A 22095-nucleotide genomic window follows, 5' to 3' on the forward strand; every position below is an offset into this window, starting at 1 on the left:
CTCCAAAATGCTGGGATACGTCAAAGGAAAAATTAATTATATTTCTTTTTCTATCCTTAAATAAATAAATAAATAAATAAGAATGCAGGTAGACTTTAAGAAACAGTGGGAATTTTCCATGGCAGAGCAAGAGGCATTCCGTGCACTTCCAAAAGGTACATCCTATAGCCATAGGATCACAGAATGTCCCTGATAGGAAGGCACCCACACCGACCATCGAGCCCAACTGCTGGCTCCACACAGCACCACAGCTCATCTTGAAGCTCCCACATCCCCTGTCCCCATTCAGATGTAACCAAACCCCCAAGCTAACAAATACATTTACACAAACAATGCTTGGTCCAGTATGAAATGTCAAGGACTCAGATGGCAACAAAATGGGCTCTGCTGGAACCGACTGTGAAATGTAGCAGGATGAATGGTGGTTTGACATTTGGTATGAAACTATCTCCGTCCATTCTAGCTGTAATAGAGTCATCTCATATTTTAACACCTACAGGCCTGGCACACAGCCTCATTGGCAAGTTGCTGTGTAAATACATGTTTTGAAAGATCCTCATGGCCCCCTTCCAACTCAGTACGTTCTATGAACGCATCAGTATAGGAGAGAAGAGAAAGAGTGTGGACACTTGCTGCTGACAGAACAGAAGGCAGTCACAAGACAGAGGTAATCAGATGTGTAAGAAGGGACATTGACACTCAAAACTGGGGGTACGGACATTAAGAAACAGTATTACTGGCAAGGCAGCCTCCTTGAGAACTTCGTGTTGACACACGAATGATGGGCAGAGTAGCTGAAGATTATTAAATTGCTTTGAACGTGGAATCACTGTCTTGCAGCTATTTTCCATGTAGAAGGGAGGCTATGTGTACCACTGTAGCCTGGTATTCCAGTTTAAACACCTCTATGCACTGGTGCCAGGAGAGGTGCTGCTGCATGCCACTGCCTGGAAAGCCCTGGTGGGACAACACCAAAGTCATCCTCCAGGTAGTCGGTTCCAAATCGCGTACTTTCAGAGTCTTATCTTGCCAATCTCTAGATTATATTCCATAAGGGGGCAAGAAAACTAACACCAAAATTGATTTTTCTATATTTTTTTTTTTTTCAGTTTCCTCGGGAAGTGTTTCTTCCCTTAACACCAACAAGTCAATGCACAGCACTGAGTAGAGACACCTAAATTCCCTTTCTCTCCTCATTCCATGCCAACTCAGCAAGATGGTCTTCACTTACTCAAGGTAGCTTATATATTTCTGCAGTGCTCAGAGGAGCACACATACCTTCGATGTGTTCCTCCTATAAAATCTCCCCTGCTCTACACTTCTTTGCTTCCCTTTTCCATTTCCTGGTGTATTTCTCACCACTCTCCTGACTCTCCCATTAAACTTGGGGCCTTTGTGTCCATTACACAAGCTCTTTGTGCTGCTAAAGCCATGCCATGCAACAAATACAGCCTTTCACCTAGTTGGCCACAGCACTGAGTCTGTTCTCTTCCCATTGCCCTGGCTAGTTTTGTGCCCAAGAGCCAAACAAAACCTAGAACAAGTGCCACAGAGAGCCTTGCCAGCATAACAGCCTGTGCTGCAGAAAGATGATAGCACTGTTGCTGGGTGGTTTTTTTGTTTGTTTTGTTTTTTACAGGAACCTTTCAATGGTCTGCTGTTACATTATTACACAGTTATCTATGTGAAATATCTAGAACATGAAATGAGGAGTTGTATTAAAGGCTTCATATCAATGTATATCTAAAAGATACAATAGCAGATTCTGCTTCTTCCCGATTGATTCTTCTTTCTTATCAGTGTATTTTCACCAATTTACACTGATACATTTATTTCATTGACCACTGATGGACTGTGACCATCAGTCCATACTGCAAGTCACGAAATCATGACTTTGAATCTGCTTTTGGACACGGAGGGCAGACCTTGAATTAGGACTCTGGACAAGCAAAAATATGTCATGAGTCTGCAAATCTAAATTCCATTCAAAATATCTGGCGTTATAATGGATTCCCTCTACTTTCTTTCTCATGATATGATGTGAAACATAAAGAAATGCATCTTAGGGCAACTAATTGCAGATGGAAAAGAAAGAATTAAAATAAAGAATATTTATATGTACTAAAAAAGCAGTTTTCAAATTGAGGTCTGTAGACATCTCAGTGTTTACGGATCTGAGTGTTCAACAAAGATAGCCCAAAAATTCACATTCACTAAACACAGATCTGTCACTGGGAAACTCTTCAGGAATAAGAGATCAAAGCAGCAAACTACTGCCATATGGAACCAGTCAACATAGATTTGGCTGTCAGCCTGATTTTCCTTAGGATTTCCTTAGGATTCCTTTCCACACATGGAAGCTGACTGCAGCTCTTTCACCACAGTGGTCCAATGGCTCTGGTGAGCCAAGCTCTGGTGTGGGTTCTGTATTACTATTTAGCAAACAAAGCTTGTAGCAGTCTCACTTTCACAGTTCAAGCCAGTGTTTCCTGTGCAAGGTCACCAGGATGGGAGCATACCCAGCTGAAGCACTGCCACGGCAGCCTACATGGTGCTGAGAACACAGAGAGCACGGCCTTAGTTGGCACTGTGGGGGGTCAAACCATCCCATGCACCATGTCCCATTCTGGGACATTCCCGGAACACAGCACAGAGGTTACAGTGGTAAATTTTCCCACATGACACGCAGCAAGCTTCGGGTCCACTTTTACACCGTTACACCAGCAGTGCCCTGCTGACGTTTGTTATTACTGTCCTTGTCAGAGGTCTATTTTGATCTGAACTAAATAAAGTCTTGGGAAAACATTCATTTCTGACTTCCATCATCCCGCGCTGCAGGAAGGACTGTTTAACGGTCCAAAGCCCTCATGCAGCAGTGAGACCAGGCAGAAGCGGGAGCTTTCAGGATGCCTTGGCATGAGAATGGCACCAGGTGGTTCTCACTGGCATGGATGTGCTGCATGTTCTTTGACTTTGCTCTCCATTGCTAAGCCTGTGTACGGTGTGTGGGTGGAGAAAGGGAGGGGAGCAATGGCTTCTTGAATACCCGCTCCCTGTTCTCAGCTCCTTCATACCAATGGCAGCAGAAAAAACAGCCTGAAGTGAGGCTGGGGCTGGCCAGGAACACAACAACACCAGGGTTGCAGACACTGCTCTGCTTCCTCAAAGGAGGTCGTCCCCTACCCCCTGGATAGCAGGATCACAGAATCATTAATGTTGGAAAAGGTGTCTAAGATCACCAAGTCCAACCCCCACCATGCCCACTGACCACGTCCCTCTGTGCCACATCCACACAGTTTCTGAACACCTCCAAGGATGTAACTCTTATCACCTACCTCCCTGGGCAGTCTGTGCCACCGCCTCATCACTCTTTCTGAAAAGAAATGTTTCCTAATATCGAATCTGAGCTCTCTCCTTCAGTAGTGACATGCAATAGATGGCCAGAGAGTAAGCAAACATTGTGAATTGAAGTTTGATGGTCAGCTATAGGGGTTCCTACCCCTCCTTTTGCAGACCAGGTCAGAGAATGGGGTTTGAGTTACAAACCCAGTGTTGTTCCTGACCTATGATTTGGTCATACAGCAGAAAACCACCTCTGTGCTGCAAGTCAATCTGTACCCTAATGACATCAGTGTATGAAGCCTACTTAGAATCAGCTAGAGACACTGAAGGAAAGAAAAAACGTGCCCTTCATTTCTTAACGAAAAGAGTCCCAGGGGAAGATGCCTATTGCCAAGAAAGCCATTGATCATGATTGCCTCGCCCCAAAAAGCAGTTACAGGTACCCTCAGGCGTGGGATAGACATCAGTGATAACACCGCTCCATTGGCTTTGCCCTTCCGCCTTAACACCTTGTGCAACATCCTGGCAAGGATTCTGTTACAAAGCGCCCCACTGCAAAGAAAAGATGGGGCTGTCCCACTGCTTAGCAAAAGTGTTGCCCTGAGCAGGAGATTGCCTTGTGAATGGAACCAATCACTGCCGCGATCGAGGGGCAGCTTAGAGAAAAACAATGTGTGCTTTGACCAGAATAGCGAAATGTGCTTCCTAAGTTAAAAAGGGTGGAGGTAATTCTGGAGGAAACAAAAAGAGGAAGGAGAAGAAAAGGGAAGATTAAAAGAGAAGAAGGAGAAGGAAGAAAAAAAAAGAAAAAAAGGGAAAAAAAATGGGGGAAAAAAAAAGAAAGGGAAAAAAGAAGGAGGAAAAAAAAAAAAAAGCTTTTAGAAGCAGGAGCCGAAATCCTGCCGCAGAGGAGGCGTGGGATGCGAGGCGCTCCCCCCGTGCCGTCGGGCCGAGGGTTCGCGGCCCGGCCTGGCCGGCCGCCGGGGCTTCGTTCGCAAGATCGCGCGGGGCCAATGGCAGCGCCCAGCTCGGCGGCGGGAGGGCCGGGATTGGTGCAGGGGCTCTGCTGATCCCTGTGGAAGCCCCACCGGCACTGAATGGAGGGGATGCTGGGGAGGCGGGGGGGGGGGAAATGGGCCGAGCTTGCCTCGAAACGGAGCTATGTGCGAGGAGAAGTACATCAGTGAGGAAAAACGTAGCCTAGGGGGCACTTCGGAGCCAGCGACGGAGCTGGTGGAGCGCCGGGGCCGGGCAGCGAGAAACAAAGAGAAGGGAGGACATGAGCAGAGGAAGCGGGGGAGAGCCGGGGATCAGCTGAGTTAAATCGGGCACGAGAAGCTCGTCCCGCCAGCACGGCCCCGGGCCTCGCGTATCGAGAGGACAAAGCGGCGGCCGGCCCCATGGGGAAGGGGGGCGAGAAAGGAGAGGAGTCCGGGGAGTGCAAGCCGCAGGTCCGCTCCTACACCTGGGAGGAGATCCAGAAGCACAACCTGAGGACGGACAGGTGGCTGGTGATAGAGCGGAAGGTGTACAATGTCACCCAGTGGGCGCACAGGCACCCGGGCGGCCAGCGGGTCATCGGCCACTGCGCCGGCGAGGATGCCACGGTAAGGGACGGGGCCGCTCCGGGCTCCGGCACATCCCCGCGGGCACGCGCCCTGCCGGCCCTCTCCCCGCACATGTCCCCGCACATCTCCCCGCACACCGGCGATACCCGCGGGCGCAGCGCCTCCCCCGCTGGGCAACATCTGGGGGAGCGGTCGGGAGAGGCTCCGCTGCGGGGCTTTGTCTGCGTTCGTGCGGTGCCGGGAGTTGGGGACTCGTGGGCCGAGGGTCTCCCCCTCCTCCGTGCGCGGCTCTGGGCGTGCCGGGGAGCTCGCACAGGAAGGGTTAAAGCCCGGCCCCTGTTTCACTGCCGCTCTGTTGCAGAGGTGAGCCGAACAAGGCGCCGTTCAGCTTTTTCCCAGGAGAGAATTCCCCAGAGAATTGTATTACAGGTTTCTACAGAAGAGGGGAAAAAAAAAAAAGAAAAAAAAAAAAGTTTGCTGCTGCTACAGCTGCTCCTGAGCTCTATGGCTGGGTTGTTTCAGATGCCTCTCCTGTTTCAGCAATTAAAAAATAAGGGAGGGGGTTGGAACAAATTGGTTCAGAGATTGCTGTCTGCGTTTTCCCCATAAGCCACCTTGTGCAGAAATGCATCCCAAGAGCACGTTCCAAGGCCGGGGTGAATAAATGCAGCTGCCCCCAGCTCTCTGCGAGCGGTAAGCAGAGCTGTAGCATTAGCTGCTGGTCTGCCGCAGCTCTAACACCTGAGCAAGAAGGCTCCGTGTGCTACAGAATTACTAACGCTTTCCTTCAGTCTCCCTCTGCCTGCGGTTATTCCCCGCTATTTTCCTGGAAGAACTGAGATGCATTTGGTTCTTGTCCGGTTCCAATAAATGCCCCAAATGAGTAGCTTTCTGCCTCAGAAGGAAAAGGGGTGGAGCTTTCTCTCTGCTGCACAAGCTGCGAGCTCCTCTGATGGCTTCCTATCCCTGAGAATTCACTGCAATTCCTCCCCAAGGAATCTAAAAGCATCTGCTGTTGCATTTGTCTCTGATCTTTGCAAGGCAGACTGAAAGACACATTTGTGACACCGCTTCCAGCGTAGCATCCCTCTATACTCGGAGAGCACTCCGTGAAGGCACAGACTGAAGGGTGCTTTGCCCCAAGCACTCACACAGAGTTGGCATCTGTTTTCCAGCTTCCCCATGGTGAATAATATTTTACTGCCAAAACACCGCTTGTATTCAGGGTGAGAAAGCTTTGGCCTTGAACCTGTTGGGGCTTTGCTAAAAAGTTTCGGCTTGAGTTGCAAGATATCACAACTGGGAGAGCATTGGAGGAGGAAAAAGTAATGATAAAGATTCAGCTCTTAAACTGTTTCCGTCCCTGTCCCAGGACAGTTTACATGTGAGTTTCTCCTGCAAGTGCCAGAAATGCTCAGCAGTAACTCACTTTAGGCCGTACCTCAGCACACTGACATGGCACACCAATCTGGGACAGAGACAGCCTGTTGTGGCACCACATCATGCACAGCTGCCTTCAAGAAATGAATAAGGCTTAGAATATGTCCCAGCACCTTGCAGCATCTCTGTTTTAGATGATGTTCGAGGATGCAAAAGAACATCTTTGTGTTGACTGCACCAAGTACTTTGATGCTTATATAGAGCTCGTGCACCAGTAAATAAAACTGTTTTCCCCCACCAAAAGCAGCTGGGATAATTCACCCTTTCCACAAGACGCTTGGCTTATGATTGTGTTCTACTATGCATGACTGCATTTCTGACCAGTTCCAATCTCTCATATAACTCAGAAAAAAACACAGCTGTCAAGTTCAGATATGGAGGACAGTTCTCCCTGGTAATGTCATGACATGTTCAGAAAACAGATACGCTGCTGTCAGGAAAGCCTTGGGTAGACAGCTCTCGGTGCCTCCTACAGCAGAACTTCTGTGATCACAATATTACACTGAAGCTCAACCCAAAGTCCTGGAATAAGGTGAAAGTTTACATGCACTTTGGTGCATTTTGGAACCAAGGTTATTGGCTGGGAATTTGGAACTCCAAAGCCAGTTTCTGAATGGAGGTCAGCTCCCAGCAAGGTCAACTAGGCACAGTGAGCACGTTCTGATCTGCCCTTCCTATTTATCATAGAATCATTAAGGTTGGAAAAGATCTCTAAGATCACCAAGTCCAACCCCCAGCCCATCCTCACTGACCATACACCTCAGTGCCACATCTCCACAGTTCTTGAACACCTCCAGAGTCACTGAGTCCACCACCTCCCTGGGCAGCCTGTGTCACTGCATCACCACTCTTCCCGAGAAGATTTTTCCCTAATAATAATAACTCAGAACAAGAGAGGAGATTTTAGTTGGTCCTTGCAATTAATTGTTAGTTAATGGGATGAAGGAAGAATACCTGAAGCATATTACTACTGAATTCTGTTTTTGACTGTATCTTGGTTGTATCTTATTTATTCATAAGGTGAAGAAGTTAGGGATTTCAACATAGTGAGAAAAGGAGACCATAGCCACACAAATCATTAGCCACTGACAAAGTTAGAACCCCATGCTTCCTTTAACTACCCTCCCTTTTAAATCATAGGCCTTCTGGCCTCATGAGATCCATTGGTTTGCTTCCATGAGGCATGGAAGGTGTCAAGCTTTCTCCAGGTGTGGCAGGATCTCAGTGAAGGAGGAGCACAGGGAGCAAAATAAAATAAGCTCTAAATGAAGTTGGAGTTTTCATGCTGAAGACCATCTCAAAAAGAGAACTGTGGCTTAGTGTGGTGAAACTTATCATGGAACTGCATCTTTACAGCTCTCTGAGGTGAACTCTGCTCAAATCAAATACCCTATGAAAACAAAATTCAACCCCCTCTCCTGAATGGCCTCCAGGCAGCAGACTTTCATAGGGTATTTATATCCGGTGAGGATTTGCACACATTCCTGTCGGCCTACCTTCCTAGGGAATTAAGCAGGATTTAGGTGCTTAGTTGCTTAGGAAATTTCTTGGGGTGCCTTTCTCTGTCCCTCCAGATACCATCCCAGGCCTCACTGTTTACTTCCTTCTAAATAAGCAAAGTCATCAGCCTCTAGCAGAAGGCTTCTCTGGTAGAATCAGGAATCATTTGAATTGGAAGGAGCTCTTAAAGGCCACCTGGTCCAACTGGAGTGAAATTGACACCAATGATCAGGTGCTCAGAGCCTGATCTGGCCTGACCTTGAATGTCTCCATGTACAGAGCTTCCATCAGCACAGAAGTACCACACTGAACAGAGATCACACCTTTCTTTCACAGTAACAGTCTTATCCCACCCACAGGGGGGGGATCTACTGCAAGGAAGGGCAGTGCTGGAGATGTGCAGGAACAGAACAATGCGCAGGAAGAAACAGCTACTGCTGAATCTCACAGTTACTCCTATTTCTACTCCAGGATGCATTCCAGGCCTTCCACATCAATCCCAGCTTGGTGCAGAAGTTTCTCAAGCCTTTACTTATTGGAGAGCTTGCTCCAGGGGAACCTAGCCAGGACCGAGATAAAAATGTGAGTATTTGCTAATGAGCTGGTGTTTATCATGGACAAGTGCCACCATTTTTTCCCTGTCAGAATGCCCTCCAGGTAGATTATAAAGGGGCCTTCACTACAGGCAGTTTATCCAGCTGAGACCAGTACCAGGAAAGCTCTGGAGAACAACCACAATTATTTTTATTACAAGTGGTAGGAGCAATAGGGACCCATGAGTGAGAAGAAATGTCCTATTTCAGGCTATGCTTCAGGAGCAGCAACCCAGCAGGCACCATTTCTATCCCCTCCATATCCTCAATCCAGTTCCAGACATCTCATTCATTCATTATTCAGGCACTGTGCATGACATGACTAGTTCTTGCTAAAAAAACAAACAAAAACAAACCAAAAAAAGCCTTAATTCCATCCTGTTGTTTATGGCTGGCCATGACCATTGGTATATTTGTCTTACTCAGAACAAAAGAGATGATACTAATGGCTCTCTGCTACGTGCAAAGCTCATTCAGACAAGTCACCAAATGTTGTAACTCCCAACACAGCAAGGTGTTCACAGCACAAGGTTCGAGTTACTCTCCTAGCTGAGGGTACAAAGCGTCAAGGCACAGACTCAGACCAGCCAGGGTGTTTACTCTTAGGAAAGTGCTATGAAAAGCTATAATAAAACTATATCCTTCTTTAATTCTGGTGTAGCCAAACAAAGCAAGAAATAACTAGAGTCCTTTGCATGGAACCTAGTCTTCCTTGGATGCATTCAGACTTGCTTACAAACTGCATGCTGTGTCTTGCATGTCTATTTTACAGTCCCAGCTGGTAGAGGATTTTCGGACCCTGAGGAAGACAGCAGAGGACATGAACTTATTCAGAGCCAGTCCTTTGTTCTTCTCTCTTTACTTGGCCCATATCATTGCAATGGAAGCATTGGCTTGGCTAATGGTTTCGTACTTCGGTACTGGCTGGATCACAACTCTAATCCTTGCCTGCATCCTTACAACTTCCCAGGTAAGAAGTAGTAGGCACAGAGATATTGGTTGCCCAAATCACTGCTGAGGAGGAGGAGCTCAATGTGTGCTAAACTTTTCTTGTTAGATCCATCCAACTAGTAAAAACATTCACTACATGTCAACTCCCATGGTGCCTTCTGGCCACCCCTACACACCCGTCATTATTCTTCACACGTTTTTCTTATCTCCTGTCCCTTTCCTTCTCCAGGAAATGGAAGCACTGACCTCTTCAGAACTTGCCTTCTGTCTCTATTTTCTTTTATGCTCAACTCTGTTTTCAAGCAACAGTACAACTAACTTACTTTCCATCATTTCAGGCCCAGGCAGGTTGGCTGCAACATGATTTTGGACACCTCTCTGTCTTTAAGAAGTCTTCCTGGAACCACATTGTCCACAAGTTTGTGATTGGACACCTGAAGGTAAAGAACCTTATGGACATGGGGGTCTGTGGAAATAGCTGCAATCACTTTGACTGTGTCAAAGCAGGACCCTGCATCTCTCAGTCTTTTGACAACAAGCAGTTGCAGAGAGAATTTTCTGTTTTAAAAGCAAACAGTAGTTTGGGCATAATCAGAACTGCACTGTGTTAGTGCAGCTACCACTAGAGGAACTGTGCTTTTACGTGGATTAATTCCTTGTTCTTGTATCTGCCCAGGGTGCCTCTGCAAACTGGTGGAACCATCGTCACTTCCAACATCATGCTAAGCCCAACATATTCCAGAAAGACCCAGACGTGAACATGCTGCATATTTTTGTCCTTGGAGAAAGTCAGCCTATTGAGGTAAGGCAAAGTGGCTAAAAAGTGGAAAACCGTCATCCTTAAAGACATCAGAGACTGCCATTCTAAAACAGAAGTTTGCTGGTCTTGCTAAACACACTTACAAGAATGCTAAGAAAACAAATGCTTCTCCCAGGGACTTGATTTGTCTATTGAGATCTGTTGGGAGTTACACCCTCCCAAATATTGGGAGGAAGTGCAGGATTGACTGTATAATTCCCTATCGATTTCCTATATATTTCCTAGGAAATATTATTTGGGGGTAGCTTAGGAAAAGCAATAAGCAAGGGATGGTAGAAAGCTGTTAAAGAAAACTTCACTCTGGTGTATTAAAATATCAGCACGAGAGGAAAATATAGTGTTTCTAATTACTTCACCAAGAATATTTCAAAACTTATCTTCCGTTTCCACAGAAAATATCTTTGAATATTTTGGACAATGTCCTCTGTTTTGGAACATTTTCCATGCATGTGGGAGGATATTGCTTGCACAGAAACAGAAGGACATCTCTGTGGGTTTTCTGTTTGTTTGTTTGTTTCTCAAGGCAAGATCTGTGGAGATTCTGATTCAATCTGAGGGTTTAAGCCAGCAAAGCTGAATTGGAAGTTCAAGGCATACAGAAACTTTGTGCTTGTATAAGCTAACTTCAAGCGATTGCACTCTCACCTCACTCTAGAGATCTTCAGTCATCATCTAATCTTGAAATAAACATTTTATACAAAGACCAAGGATGAAAGCCAGACCAACTGTTAATTTGTCGGGTTACACCAGATTACTGCAGTCATCTATTTAGAGTTTTATTACATTAGCTGTGGGCCAACATGCTGCACACTGAATAGTAGGCAGTTAAAGTGTTTTGATTCAATCTGTCCTTCTAGAGTCAAAACGCTTAGAATTTCATAAAAACCTACACATAGAAAATAGACATTTGGTCTTTTTTTTTTTTTTTTTAAACAATTGAACAAATATTTCTAGTTAAAAACAGCAGCAACAACTACAGCAAAAAGATCTGCAGCAAGTACAGCTCAAGGAAGTACCAAATGAAAAATCTAATGCTCTCTCATCCAGCTTTTATCCTCTTAAGAAAGTAACCCCAGAAATACATTGGGGACATACATGCCAATAGATGGATATGTATAGAGAATATATTGCACACATAGTACTTTCAAGATGCAGAAATGTCTATGACTAAAATGAAAGTCTCCTCCTGGAGCACAAAAAAAAAGACAGTGTCTAGAAAATATAAATTGAGATCTAGCTCTTCACTGTGTTGGTACATCCCATTGGAAAATGTTGTGCTTGATGATTGGGTTTTAAAGTAGAGTGTGGTTTACTTAAAGGAAAAATGGAAGGTTCTCCACTCCCGGGATGCAATCTGCTCTGCCAACAACACTTTAGCTTGGCTCAAGAGCTGGCACACTGGAAATTCATTGGGCACGCCAGTCCCATGCTCATTACCCAAGACCACCAGGAAGCTCTCTTTGCTGTCCGTCCAAAATGTCCTGTTGTGGAGATTAATGGGGCAGTTCCAACTGTTTACCAGGAAGAAAGGGAAAAATTAAATTCCTTTTCAGTCAGTCCCCACTAAACAGACTGAATTTGATCAAATTTGTCTTTGGAGGAATGTCTGCATCTGCTGTGTGTAGGTGAACCATGGTTAGATAGCAATTGGTACAGAACAGCTCTCAGGGGCAGCACACTACTTCTAATCATGTCAAACTAGCAACACAGGCATTGTAGACTTAAATACACCTATATGACTTCCTGTGTAAATAGCAAAGGGCCACACTAGTTTTTCTGCTGTTGATAAAGTACAACTTTACAAACCCCTGGCAGATGGCAGGACTTATGAGGCTGATGGCTGCAGAATTCAGAAAGAGTTGGTGGTTGAGTCGTTTGGGTGGAAGACTAGCCAATGTTCAGCATCTTTCTCTGCCAATGGTATGGTAAGAACATACCATAGGTCAGACTTTGCTATGCCTTAGAATCATAAACGCTGGAAAAGACAGCCAAGACCATCTGGTCCAACTATCAAAGTCTTGAATTTGTGTTGGTGATGGAAAAATGGCAATTCTAAGCACAGCCATAGGCAAGGCAGGAAGATCAGAAATGAACAAAAATGCCATCAGGTTCACAAATACAAAGAAGCTGTACATCAAGACCAGAAGGCTTTAAAAAGGAATTTACACTCAGGAGAATTATGAAGTCAGTATATTTATCCATAATAAAATACTTTCTAGCTTTGATGGCACAGGAATTTGGTCAAAACTCTCCAGTCAATAAAGAAGTATTGCAGATAATCCTCTCTTATACATGGGCGCTATTGTCCAAGACTGAGCTTTCTCATCTTTGTCCTGCAGTACGGCAAGAAGAAGCTGAAGTACCTGCCTTACAACCACCAGCATGAGTACTTCTTCTTAAGTGAGTATCTGCAGTGTGTTCCTCCTCTTTCCCTTTGGTCAGGGAACTGAATATCAGTTCAGTTTCCGGCCCTACTGTGTTAGCAGAGCAATGCATAAGTCTCATCTTTCCCTTCCCAAGACCTACAGTCCCATTAATGGTGTACCTGTGTAGGCCTCAAAATCAATGCAGTATATTCTCATAGATATCCAAGCATATTTAGTGTAGCCAGCGTGGCTATAGAAAGCAAGACAAGTGGTTGAGACTGGAAAGTAACCTCTGTGTGGGAGGCTCAATGGAATACCTGCATATGATGAGTCAAGATGAACAGGTGTGAACCAGAGCCTCCTTCACAAAGAAGTCACCTGTCCCTGTCACCAGCACATCACTTCTTTTACCAGTGCTGGGCAGACTTTCCCAGAAACAGTTCCTATATCACCAGCTCCCTCTCATGTCACGCGCTTTTCTGCTTCTCTGATGTCCGAAACATTTCCCTTTGCTTTGCAGTCTTCCCACCTCTGCTCATCCCCGTGTATTTCCAAATCCAAATCATCTCAACCATGATCAAGCGCAGGTTCTGGGCGGTGAGTGATGTATTCCCTCAGTCTTTGTGGGTTCTGACACTTGAGTAGGGAGAGAGGCCAGTGGTCTCTCCAGCATAGGAGACCTGGCAGAGGGAGGGTGGGAAGGGATCATGCTTTGCTGCACTAATGATCTAGTGTCCCTAACGTTACCAGCAGAGCCACGCTGCATGAAATAGGCTAAGAGATGCCTCATGTTTTCTCTCTTCCCCTAGGACCTGGCCTGGGCCATCAGCTACTACATGCGCTATTTCATCACATACATCCCATTCTATGGCATTCTGGGATCCCTGTCTCTCCTCACTTTTGTCAGGTAGGAGATAAAGGAGCTCCCATGTTGGGCTAACCAACCTCCAGCTCTGCTATGGCCCACGAGTCTTCCTCATTATGGTTCTCTGCAGTCATTTGCCACACTGTGTGTTGTTTTATTGGGTATTCCTACTGCTTTGCTTTCTTCCCATCATCTCCCAGTTCTACCTCCTCACAGCAGAGCCGATTCTGGTGCTCAGCGCCTTCCTCAGCCCTCGGGGTGGTTCATCCAGGATTCTTGTATCTTTCCTCAATCCCTATTCTCACAGACTGCCAAATCCCAACACTTACGCATTTTCCACACTGGCCAAGGCCAGACCCTTTCATAGTGCCTTGGGCTAAACTCTTCCCAGCTCACTTGAAAGGTGCCTCGTGAGCCCTCCTGAGCACCAGAATGAAAATGCTCCCCACTTCTCACATGCAGAATAGCTCATGTCCTGCACACTACACACACACCATTGCTTCTACTCAGAGGTCAGTGCCTCAGAAATCTGCTTCACACCTCAGATCAGTGCTTCCACCCCTCCATTCCAGTAGACCCCCCCAAAACTACCTCTCAACTCTCCTTACACCTATGGAGAGGTTATTTTTGTGTGTCTTGATTCTGACAGGTCTTCTGCCCCTTTATTGCCACCAAGCTCCATGATGAACTGCTCTTGACTATTGCTGTATGATAGATGGGTGGAAAGTTCAGCAAGAGATCTGAAAACATGAACTGCAAGCACAGGCTGCCAAAATGAATCAGGCAGGGCAGGATTGGGAAGCTTACTCACTGCATGGTTATACTATTCCAGATGGTAGCACTGAATTTGTATTTCTATTTTGCATGTAATATCTGCAGCTCTTTGGCTAATACAAAAGGATGGCATTTAGTCCTGCAGTTAGCATTAGTTTTAGAAAACATTTCATCAGAGTGAAAATTTTTTTTCTAAAGAAACCCCCATTTTTAAAGCGAAAAGAAATGGCAACAGATACGCAAAAACCTTCGCAAAATCTGAAGGTTTGCCTCCAGGAAACATAACGTCACTGTTCATGACTTCAGTTTTCATAGCTTCAGAACACTTCAGTCCTGTTTTTTTTTTTTTTCACTAAGAACTTCAAAAGATGGACAGCTGTGTGTGTAGACAAAGTTTTTGATCTGGATTCAACAACTGACACCAACTGACCTAGTATCTCCAAAAATTTTCTATTTTGATCAAGCTGAAAATACAAGATGAAGAGCATTCTCCTTGCAAAATTGTTTCCAGTTCCTCATGAAGGCTCAGCAGGAGATGGTTCCCTATTACTATAGTTCTGTTATACTTGAGTCATAAAAGAAAAGCCCTGGGAGCTTTAGAGAACAATACACCATTGTAGTCAGCTCTCCCATGGCTCAGAGCAATAAGGATACGCAATGAAGGCCACCACTCTCAATCTAAATACGTAAGGCATAAAGTTAAATAAAAACATTTCATTTTGTTTTCACCCCAGATATGAGTAATGAGTTGAGATTATTCTAATTAGCTGACACATGACATCAACTGTCTTATTCAGACTGCTGTCAGACAGACAAAAATACTGGAAAAATAAACTATCAAAATCCAGACTTCCAAACAGCTCTGAGACAGCTCTGTTTAATTAGCTGACCCCAGTTAGTGATTGTACAAAATTACTGGTGGTTACGTTACAGCGACTGCTGAAATTACTGGTGAAAGCAGAGCGTCAGATCATCTGTTGGTTTTTTTTAGTCTATAGGCTTGTTTTCTGGAAAAGGATGCTTCTAAATAACTGCCTTGCTATATACATCTCAGTCTCAGCACAGTGAAACAGCTTTGGGTAAACAGAAGTGCATTTCTGTAGGCTATTCTCTGGGGGCTAAAATTGTGGTTCACACAATGAGCAAACAAGACAATCTCAAGTTCAGAATTCAGAATTATGGTAAAGTTACAGAGAGAACAAAGAGAAATTGGGAGCCCCCGAGTGCTAAATCTGACAACCAGAAAGTTAACACCAATGAGCAAGTGGACTTGGAAACTGCTGTATATCCAGCAAGCACTTGCAAAGAAAATCAACTCAGAATTTCTAAATTCTGGCTTCTTTTTCTCAAGTAATTGGATTACAGAATCACTAAGGCTGAAAAAGGCCTCTAAGATCACTAAGTCCAACCACCAACCCATCCCACTGACCACATCCCTCAGTGCCACATATCCTTGGTTCTTGAACACCTCCAGGGATGTGACTCCACCACCTCCCTGGGCAGCCTGTGCTAATGTCTCACCACTTTTTTGGAGGAGAAATTTTTCCTATTGGTCCTTCTCAATATTACATCTTTATTTAGAGAAAGGCAAAATTAGCACGAAAAATTGATCCATTCCTGAGGAAGGAGAGGGATAATTGCATTAGTGCCAGAGGTATAAAGAGAGAGAAATTCATTGCAAAAGTGATTCTCTCTGGTTTCAATAGGAAGAGGCATTTAGTTTTCTATCTTGGGGAAATATTTTTCTCACACGCTTTATGTCCTGCTGCTCTCTGCAAATACCATCTATTTACCTCAGACTGCAATATAAATTGTTGTGTTTTTTGTTTGTATGTTTTTGAAGGTTTCTGGAGAGCCACTGGTTTGTGTGGGTCACTCAGATGAATCACATTCCAATGGAAATTGATTGTGAGAAGCACAAAGACTGGCTTAGCTCTCAGGTAACGGGAAGGGAAAAGAATACCTCTGATTCCACTCACCCCAAACTGGATTAGAAATTTACTCAAAGAGTGGATGGAGTACCAAATAATCCCCTGATAAAGGTACAGGGTGCTATAGCATAGAGCCTCTGCCCATGACCTCTCTACCATAAAGACCATAGAATTACAGAATCGTTAAGGTTGGAAAAGACCTCTAAGATCATCTAGTCCAGCCATCATCAGGTTCCCACCATTTGTTTACCCCAGAGTCAGTGGTGCTCATTTAAGGCATGGAAGTCCAAACTTCTGATTTCAGTAATCAGAAGGTTGTATTTTGTGTCTTCAGTTCTGAGGCAGTATCAGGTGCACACATGGTGTACACAGGCATACACATATGAGCAAAGAGAAATGTCTCAATGGAAATCATCTGCTGATGCTAAATGATACTTTATACCAATGTGCTATCCCTGTACTGAAAACACATCAATCCCAGTTGAAGAAAGAGCTTAGCATACTTCTAAAGTGTGTAGTTTTCTAATAGAATAAGGGCTGAAATGAAGATGTACTGCTTTCTATGTACAAATCTCTTTAATGCCTGGTCAGACAAATGCACGCCTTTTATTTGTGGTGGCCCAAGACTCAATCAGACATAGAGAACAATGAGAGCAACTTTGGCACTGACTACATGAATTTTGTTTAACTGAGTGAGAGAAGCTGAGGCACACTGGACAACAACTAGATGGGAGTAAAAGTCCTGATACTATTGTTAACCATCTGGTCTCCAACCAGATATGCTGACTTTTAGGACCCTGTCCTTGGGCTGATATGTCACCAAACATGACTATCTCCCTGCATTGCCCCTTGATCACTGTTCAAACCTGCACGGCATCGTCAGCACAACAGCTGATAGCAAGCCCTGACCAAGGATTAAAGCTTCTCATGCTGCAGTCAGCAGTCTCAGAATGGCAATCTTCTACACAATGACTGCTCATAGTAGAGGAAGGTACTTTTTGTCCTCCAGTCCCTGCCACAGGCAAGAGGAGCTTTGTGCTGATTTCAGGGTAACTAATTCATAGCTATTAGGGTCACTAGCATTCACAGCTGCTTTCTTGCCTCCACAGCTGGCAGCCACCTGCAATATTGAGCAGTCCTTTTTCAATGACTGGTTCACCGGACACCTGAACTTTCAAATTGAGCACCAGTGAGTATGGACCCAGTATCGTTTGGTCATTACCAGGTTGTCATAACACTGGACTTGTGGCAAGGGATAGTCTGCTAAAAACATAGGCGTGAGATGGGACAGAATCACAGAGTACTATCCAAAGCAAATGGGCAGCTATCTCAGCAGAGCGAGGCTGCTTCCTCTCTTCTTGTTTGCTTTGCATTGCACTTGTAGCATCCTTTCCTTTGTAAACTGACTTTTATTGTCTCTCTTGAACACAGCTTTGTTCTGAGGACTGATAGAGCAGCAGGAGAATAGATATATTCTCTTTCCACAAGCCTTCTTGAAACAGAGTACTGTAAAGCATGGATCTCTCTCTACTTCTTTCTTTTGTCTGTTGGTGCAGCTTAAGAAGGCATTAATAATTGGCCCCAGGAGAAGGTGGATGGAGACGCCCATCTCTTGGGGTTATTCTCTAGATTTTTCTCAGATGTTTTCTCTTTCTCTATTCAAGTCTGTTCCCAACAATGCCACGGCACAACTTCTGGAAAATCAAACCTCTGGTGAAGTCGTTATGTGCCAAGTATGGAGTCCAGTATGAAGAGAAGCCTCTTGGAAAAGCATTTGTAGACATAGTTGGGTAAGGTTCTTTTAATAACATCAGCAGCTTGCAATTCAGTGTTACACAAGCATCCTATCATTTCTACTACAAATAATTCACAACACTTTGAGAAATAGCGTATCAGTATTTTGTAATCTGGTATCACTAGGGTAATACCTTCACATCACAGCCCAAGGAATACCTGAAGATACGTTGATCCTGCAGAAATGGCACAGCCACACAGCCCCACTGTTGTAGTGGACTGACGCCAGATTACAACTGGAATGGAAATGGGAAGATACTTCACTACATTGTGGTGGGGAGGGGAGGTGGGGTGCGGAAGTGCTGTCCCCCAAAGCTGCTTTTGCAACAAGAACACTTGTATCAAAGTTCTTTGAAACTGGTCAATTTGGGGGCCCAAAGAGCAAAATAGGCAGCTCCTCTGGTATTCTGAGGGAGGACATTTTGTGCAATTCATGCTCAGACTCAGTAACAGAATTCTCTTTTCTAGGAACAAAGTGACAGAGGTTCACAAGCCAAACACGCCTCTCTCCATTTTCTTTCCCCAGGTCACTAAAGAAATCTGGAGATTTATGGCTGGATGCTTACCTCCACAAGTGAATATGAGTCTTAATGGGGAGGTGCGAGTCACAGGGAGGGATGGGGGTGAGGGGGGAGATCACATACGTGTCTTTTACTATCAGAATTCGGTCTATTTCTATGTGCACAATTTGAAGGGAGTTTCCTGTCTTGTGAACTGCTACTGGTGTGAGCTCAGGCAACCTGTTAAATCCAGACAGGCGTAAAATGTGCTTGGCGTAGCCTTCAGAGGACAAGATCCAACGCACAAAGGAACGGTGGGAGAGAACAGAGGGAAGTGTCTAAAAAGGAGACATTTAGCATCTGCCCTCCACCATTTCCTTGCTATTCACTCATTCTCACTCTGCCTAAAGCACACAAGCTGCTGATTCACACAAACGACTTGTTAGACTTCAGCAAGCCCAAGGACAATCGTAGGACACCCATGCCAGCTCTGCTGCAGGAACCTCACCCCACGGGGCCCAGCAGCCATACACTGTGGCTTTCAGTCTTGCCCATAAGTAAAGCATACTAATTGCCAATCAATCCTGTGTAACCACAAATGGTTTTTTCACCTGAGCAGAACTTCGGCAACACCCAGTTCTGCCTGTCTGCACATGCCCAGCAGAAACCAGGGCTGTTTTTCATGTCAGAGGTCTGGGCTGTGTGCCCTGCTCCTGAAACCAATCAGCAAAGAAAGTGGATTCCTTCTGGAGAATGAGGAGCTCCCCAACTGCTCGGCCTGACCCCGGCCCTATGAGGAGGTGGCTGAAGGCAGAACTGACCAGGCTGTGCAGGTGATGTGAAACCTCCCATAGAAACATCTTACAACTTCCTTATAATTCTATTCCTTGTCTGGTGTCTAATAGCCAAAACCCATGAATAGCTTAACCAGAGGATATAGTTGAACAGCTTTCAGTTGCTTCACTAATGTGCAACCCAATCCCAAGCGCACTCCAGATAGATCAAGGCCTTTGGATTCAGCTGTAATACACCAGAAGAGACAGATTCTCTACAAAGAGGAGCTATAGCAGCGCTTGGTTCCAACAGCTTATCTCAGCTCCAAACACGTTTCCTAGTACAAAAGGGATGCTCTAGTTATTAGGCAATGACTTCGCACATATCATTGCGTTGCCCAACATTGAAATTGGATCGTCACTTTTGAACCTTCAATGCCAATAAAGCCCCACCAAATCAGCAAGGTTCTGCATGCAGAGACAACTCCAAACTATGGCTATGCCCTTCCAAAAAAATGTATTGTCACCTCCCACTTTGGAAAATTGGATGAGATTTCTATGTTTACAGACAGGAAATTCATAGGTAGGACTGTAACTTAACCTAGCTACTAATACTTCAGATTTATGAAGGGCTTATTTTTGTGTTCTTGCTCAACCCTCACCTGAATATCACAATGAATTGTTAGGATTAAAAGCTACTCCAGGTTATCTGACACTTGAACAGAATGTGAGCAGTTCTTACAGTTGATTTCTAATAGCACAAGCAGTGATGTCCTTCTGGATGCTGTAACTTCTCAGACAGGTAGTAATGAGCTAGTCCAGAATTCTGACCAACACTGCTAAGAATGCCTTAATATGTCCATCTAGTTTTGATTCCTTGAATGGGCATTTTTTTTCCCAAGACCTTAGCACAAGATACCAAATAGAAGAAAGAGGGGACAGGAAAGATCTTGATATTAGCTGTTTTCCAACTACTTCCTCTTTCAGACCCTTGAAAACTCCCATTTTTATACAAATTGTGCAGCTGCTTGAATCCAGAAATAAAACCTGTGTAATGCCATCATAAGAAGTGACTTCCAGGCATCATGCACTGTTCTTCTGTTCTTGCTACTGCAAGATATGAAGGTCGTTTTTTTTTTTTTTTTTTTTTTTTTTTGCAAATAACTGGTCACCAACCCCTTGTAGTGTAGTTTAATAATTGTACTTTTATGTTCAGAAAGTTTGTCTTGTGAAAATGCAAGAAGCTAGTTACTTTTTTCAAAGCCTCACTGACAGCCTTACCATGTAGCTTCTTTCTCTCCCTCCAAAAAAAATCCCAACCCATCATCTTGGGACAGACAGTGTTTCATGTGCACCTTAATGTTTGAGTTCTCCACCCATTAACTCAATCAAACACACCACTGGCAAAGAGCCCTGAAAATCCGGAGAAACCTATCTTGTTAAGTGGTCAGATTTCACAAAAGTGGAATCTGAAGTGCTCCAGAAGTTTCAGTAAAATTGCAAAGTTAGCCCACCAAAGGATGCAAAGTTCATATGATCTTGCTGAGCTCTGTTCCCAGAGCAAAAAGCTTCCCTTTGCAGGTTCCAGTTAGCCATCAAAATGATATAAACAGTGACATCTATGCACAGTTTTGCTCCAGCATTCTGAGGACTAAAGCTAATTAATTTCTCCGAAACAGAATGAGGTGAAAACTCATACATTTTTTCTCTTTGACAAAGGCAATCCACATTGCAAACACACATCAAAATCTCCCAAACATGCCTAAAGCCTGCCAAGGCTTGCAAATAAACTCACCTGAACCACATCATTAGCCACATGAGCACTTGGCAACGTACAGAGGCCGTGAGCTGGAAACAGCATTTGTTTCAGTCAGATGATGGAAGAACAGGGCAGAGGGCTGGCTTGCTTCTCTTCAGTCATGCTAGCAGGATTTGCTACTGAAGTTGGAGGAGCAGTATGTTCAGAGATGCTTGGAAGAGAAAGGCAATAACTCTGGACAAGAGGGAGACAGGCATGTGTTTTAGAAGGAGTAACACAGAGCTGGGAGAAACATGGGAAGGGAGTAGGCAGAGTGGGAAGGCAACACCAGTGCCGTGGACAGGGAAGAAAAGGCACCTTGAAACCAGGTGCTCACATTCCCCCAGTAATTGCTAGTCTCTGATTGGCAACAGCTGAAGTAGGGACACTTGTTTTGCTCAGATACCACAAAGTGAGAAGAAACCAACCCTCACAAGGCAGGTTAAAAGCAGCCATCTTCCAGCCACGGCCTCTTCTAGCAGATGCTTTCCTAAGAAAGCCTTCCTAACCGAGTCCTAACGTTTCAAGTGTTCCCTAGGAATTGTTAAAACACCAGATCTACATTCCTTATAAGATAGCTCCTTGTTATTTTGTTCTTAAAAAAAAAAAAAAAAAAAAAAAAAACCAGCAACAACAATCTCAAAATATTTTTTCCAGTGTATTCTATTGCTCATTAAAATCATAACTATTTGTTGACCATAAAAATGCATTCTGCGTTTTCTTCAGTCATATCCAGAGTCATGGCAGTGTCTCAGTGGAAAGTCCTTTTTCACTGCATGGGGTGAAATGGCCTCCATGGCACTGACAACAGAGAGATGTCTTCATGGCTTTCACAAAGCCCAGAACAATGGCGATGTTTACCCTTGTCTTGGGAACCACCACCGAAAGGAGTCTTTTCCATGTAAAAAGATTGGCCCAAATGTTCAAACTCAGTCTCCAGGCACTTCAAGAAGGCAGGTGAGATCAACATGGATACAGAAATTTCTGTAAAAGCTTCCTACAATTTGTCAAAACTCAGATTTGTTTTCAATTTCAAATTAATGGCTCTCCCAGCACTATCATAGAATCATAGAATCACAA

General features: G+C 44.6%; 1 protein-coding gene across 1 annotated transcript; it reads left to right on the top strand.

Annotated features, from left to right (window-relative positions):
- Positions 1 to 4466: 4466 nt before the first annotated feature.
- On the top strand, positions 4467 to 20373 carry LOC100549977 (acyl-CoA 6-desaturase). The gene is made up of 12 exons (XM_085224414.1): positions 4467 to 4949; positions 8322 to 8432; positions 9216 to 9413; positions 9733 to 9834; positions 10071 to 10196; positions 12554 to 12614; positions 13101 to 13177; positions 13390 to 13487; positions 16063 to 16159; positions 17260 to 17339; positions 17815 to 17940; positions 18471 to 20373. The coding sequence occupies exons 1-12, from the start codon at positions 4743 to 4745 to the stop codon at positions 18520 to 18522; spliced, it is 1335 nt and encodes a 444-aa protein (XP_085080540.1). The 5' UTR covers positions 4467 to 4742; the 3' UTR covers positions 18523 to 20373.
- The last annotated feature ends 1722 nt before the right edge of the window (positions 20374 to 22095 follow it).

This window comes from Meleagris gallopavo, chromosome 5 (assembly GCF_905368555.1).
Source record: "Meleagris gallopavo chromosome 5, MGAL_WU_HG_1.1, whole genome shotgun sequence".
NCBI lineage: Eukaryota > Metazoa > Chordata > Aves > Galliformes > Phasianidae > Meleagris > Meleagris gallopavo.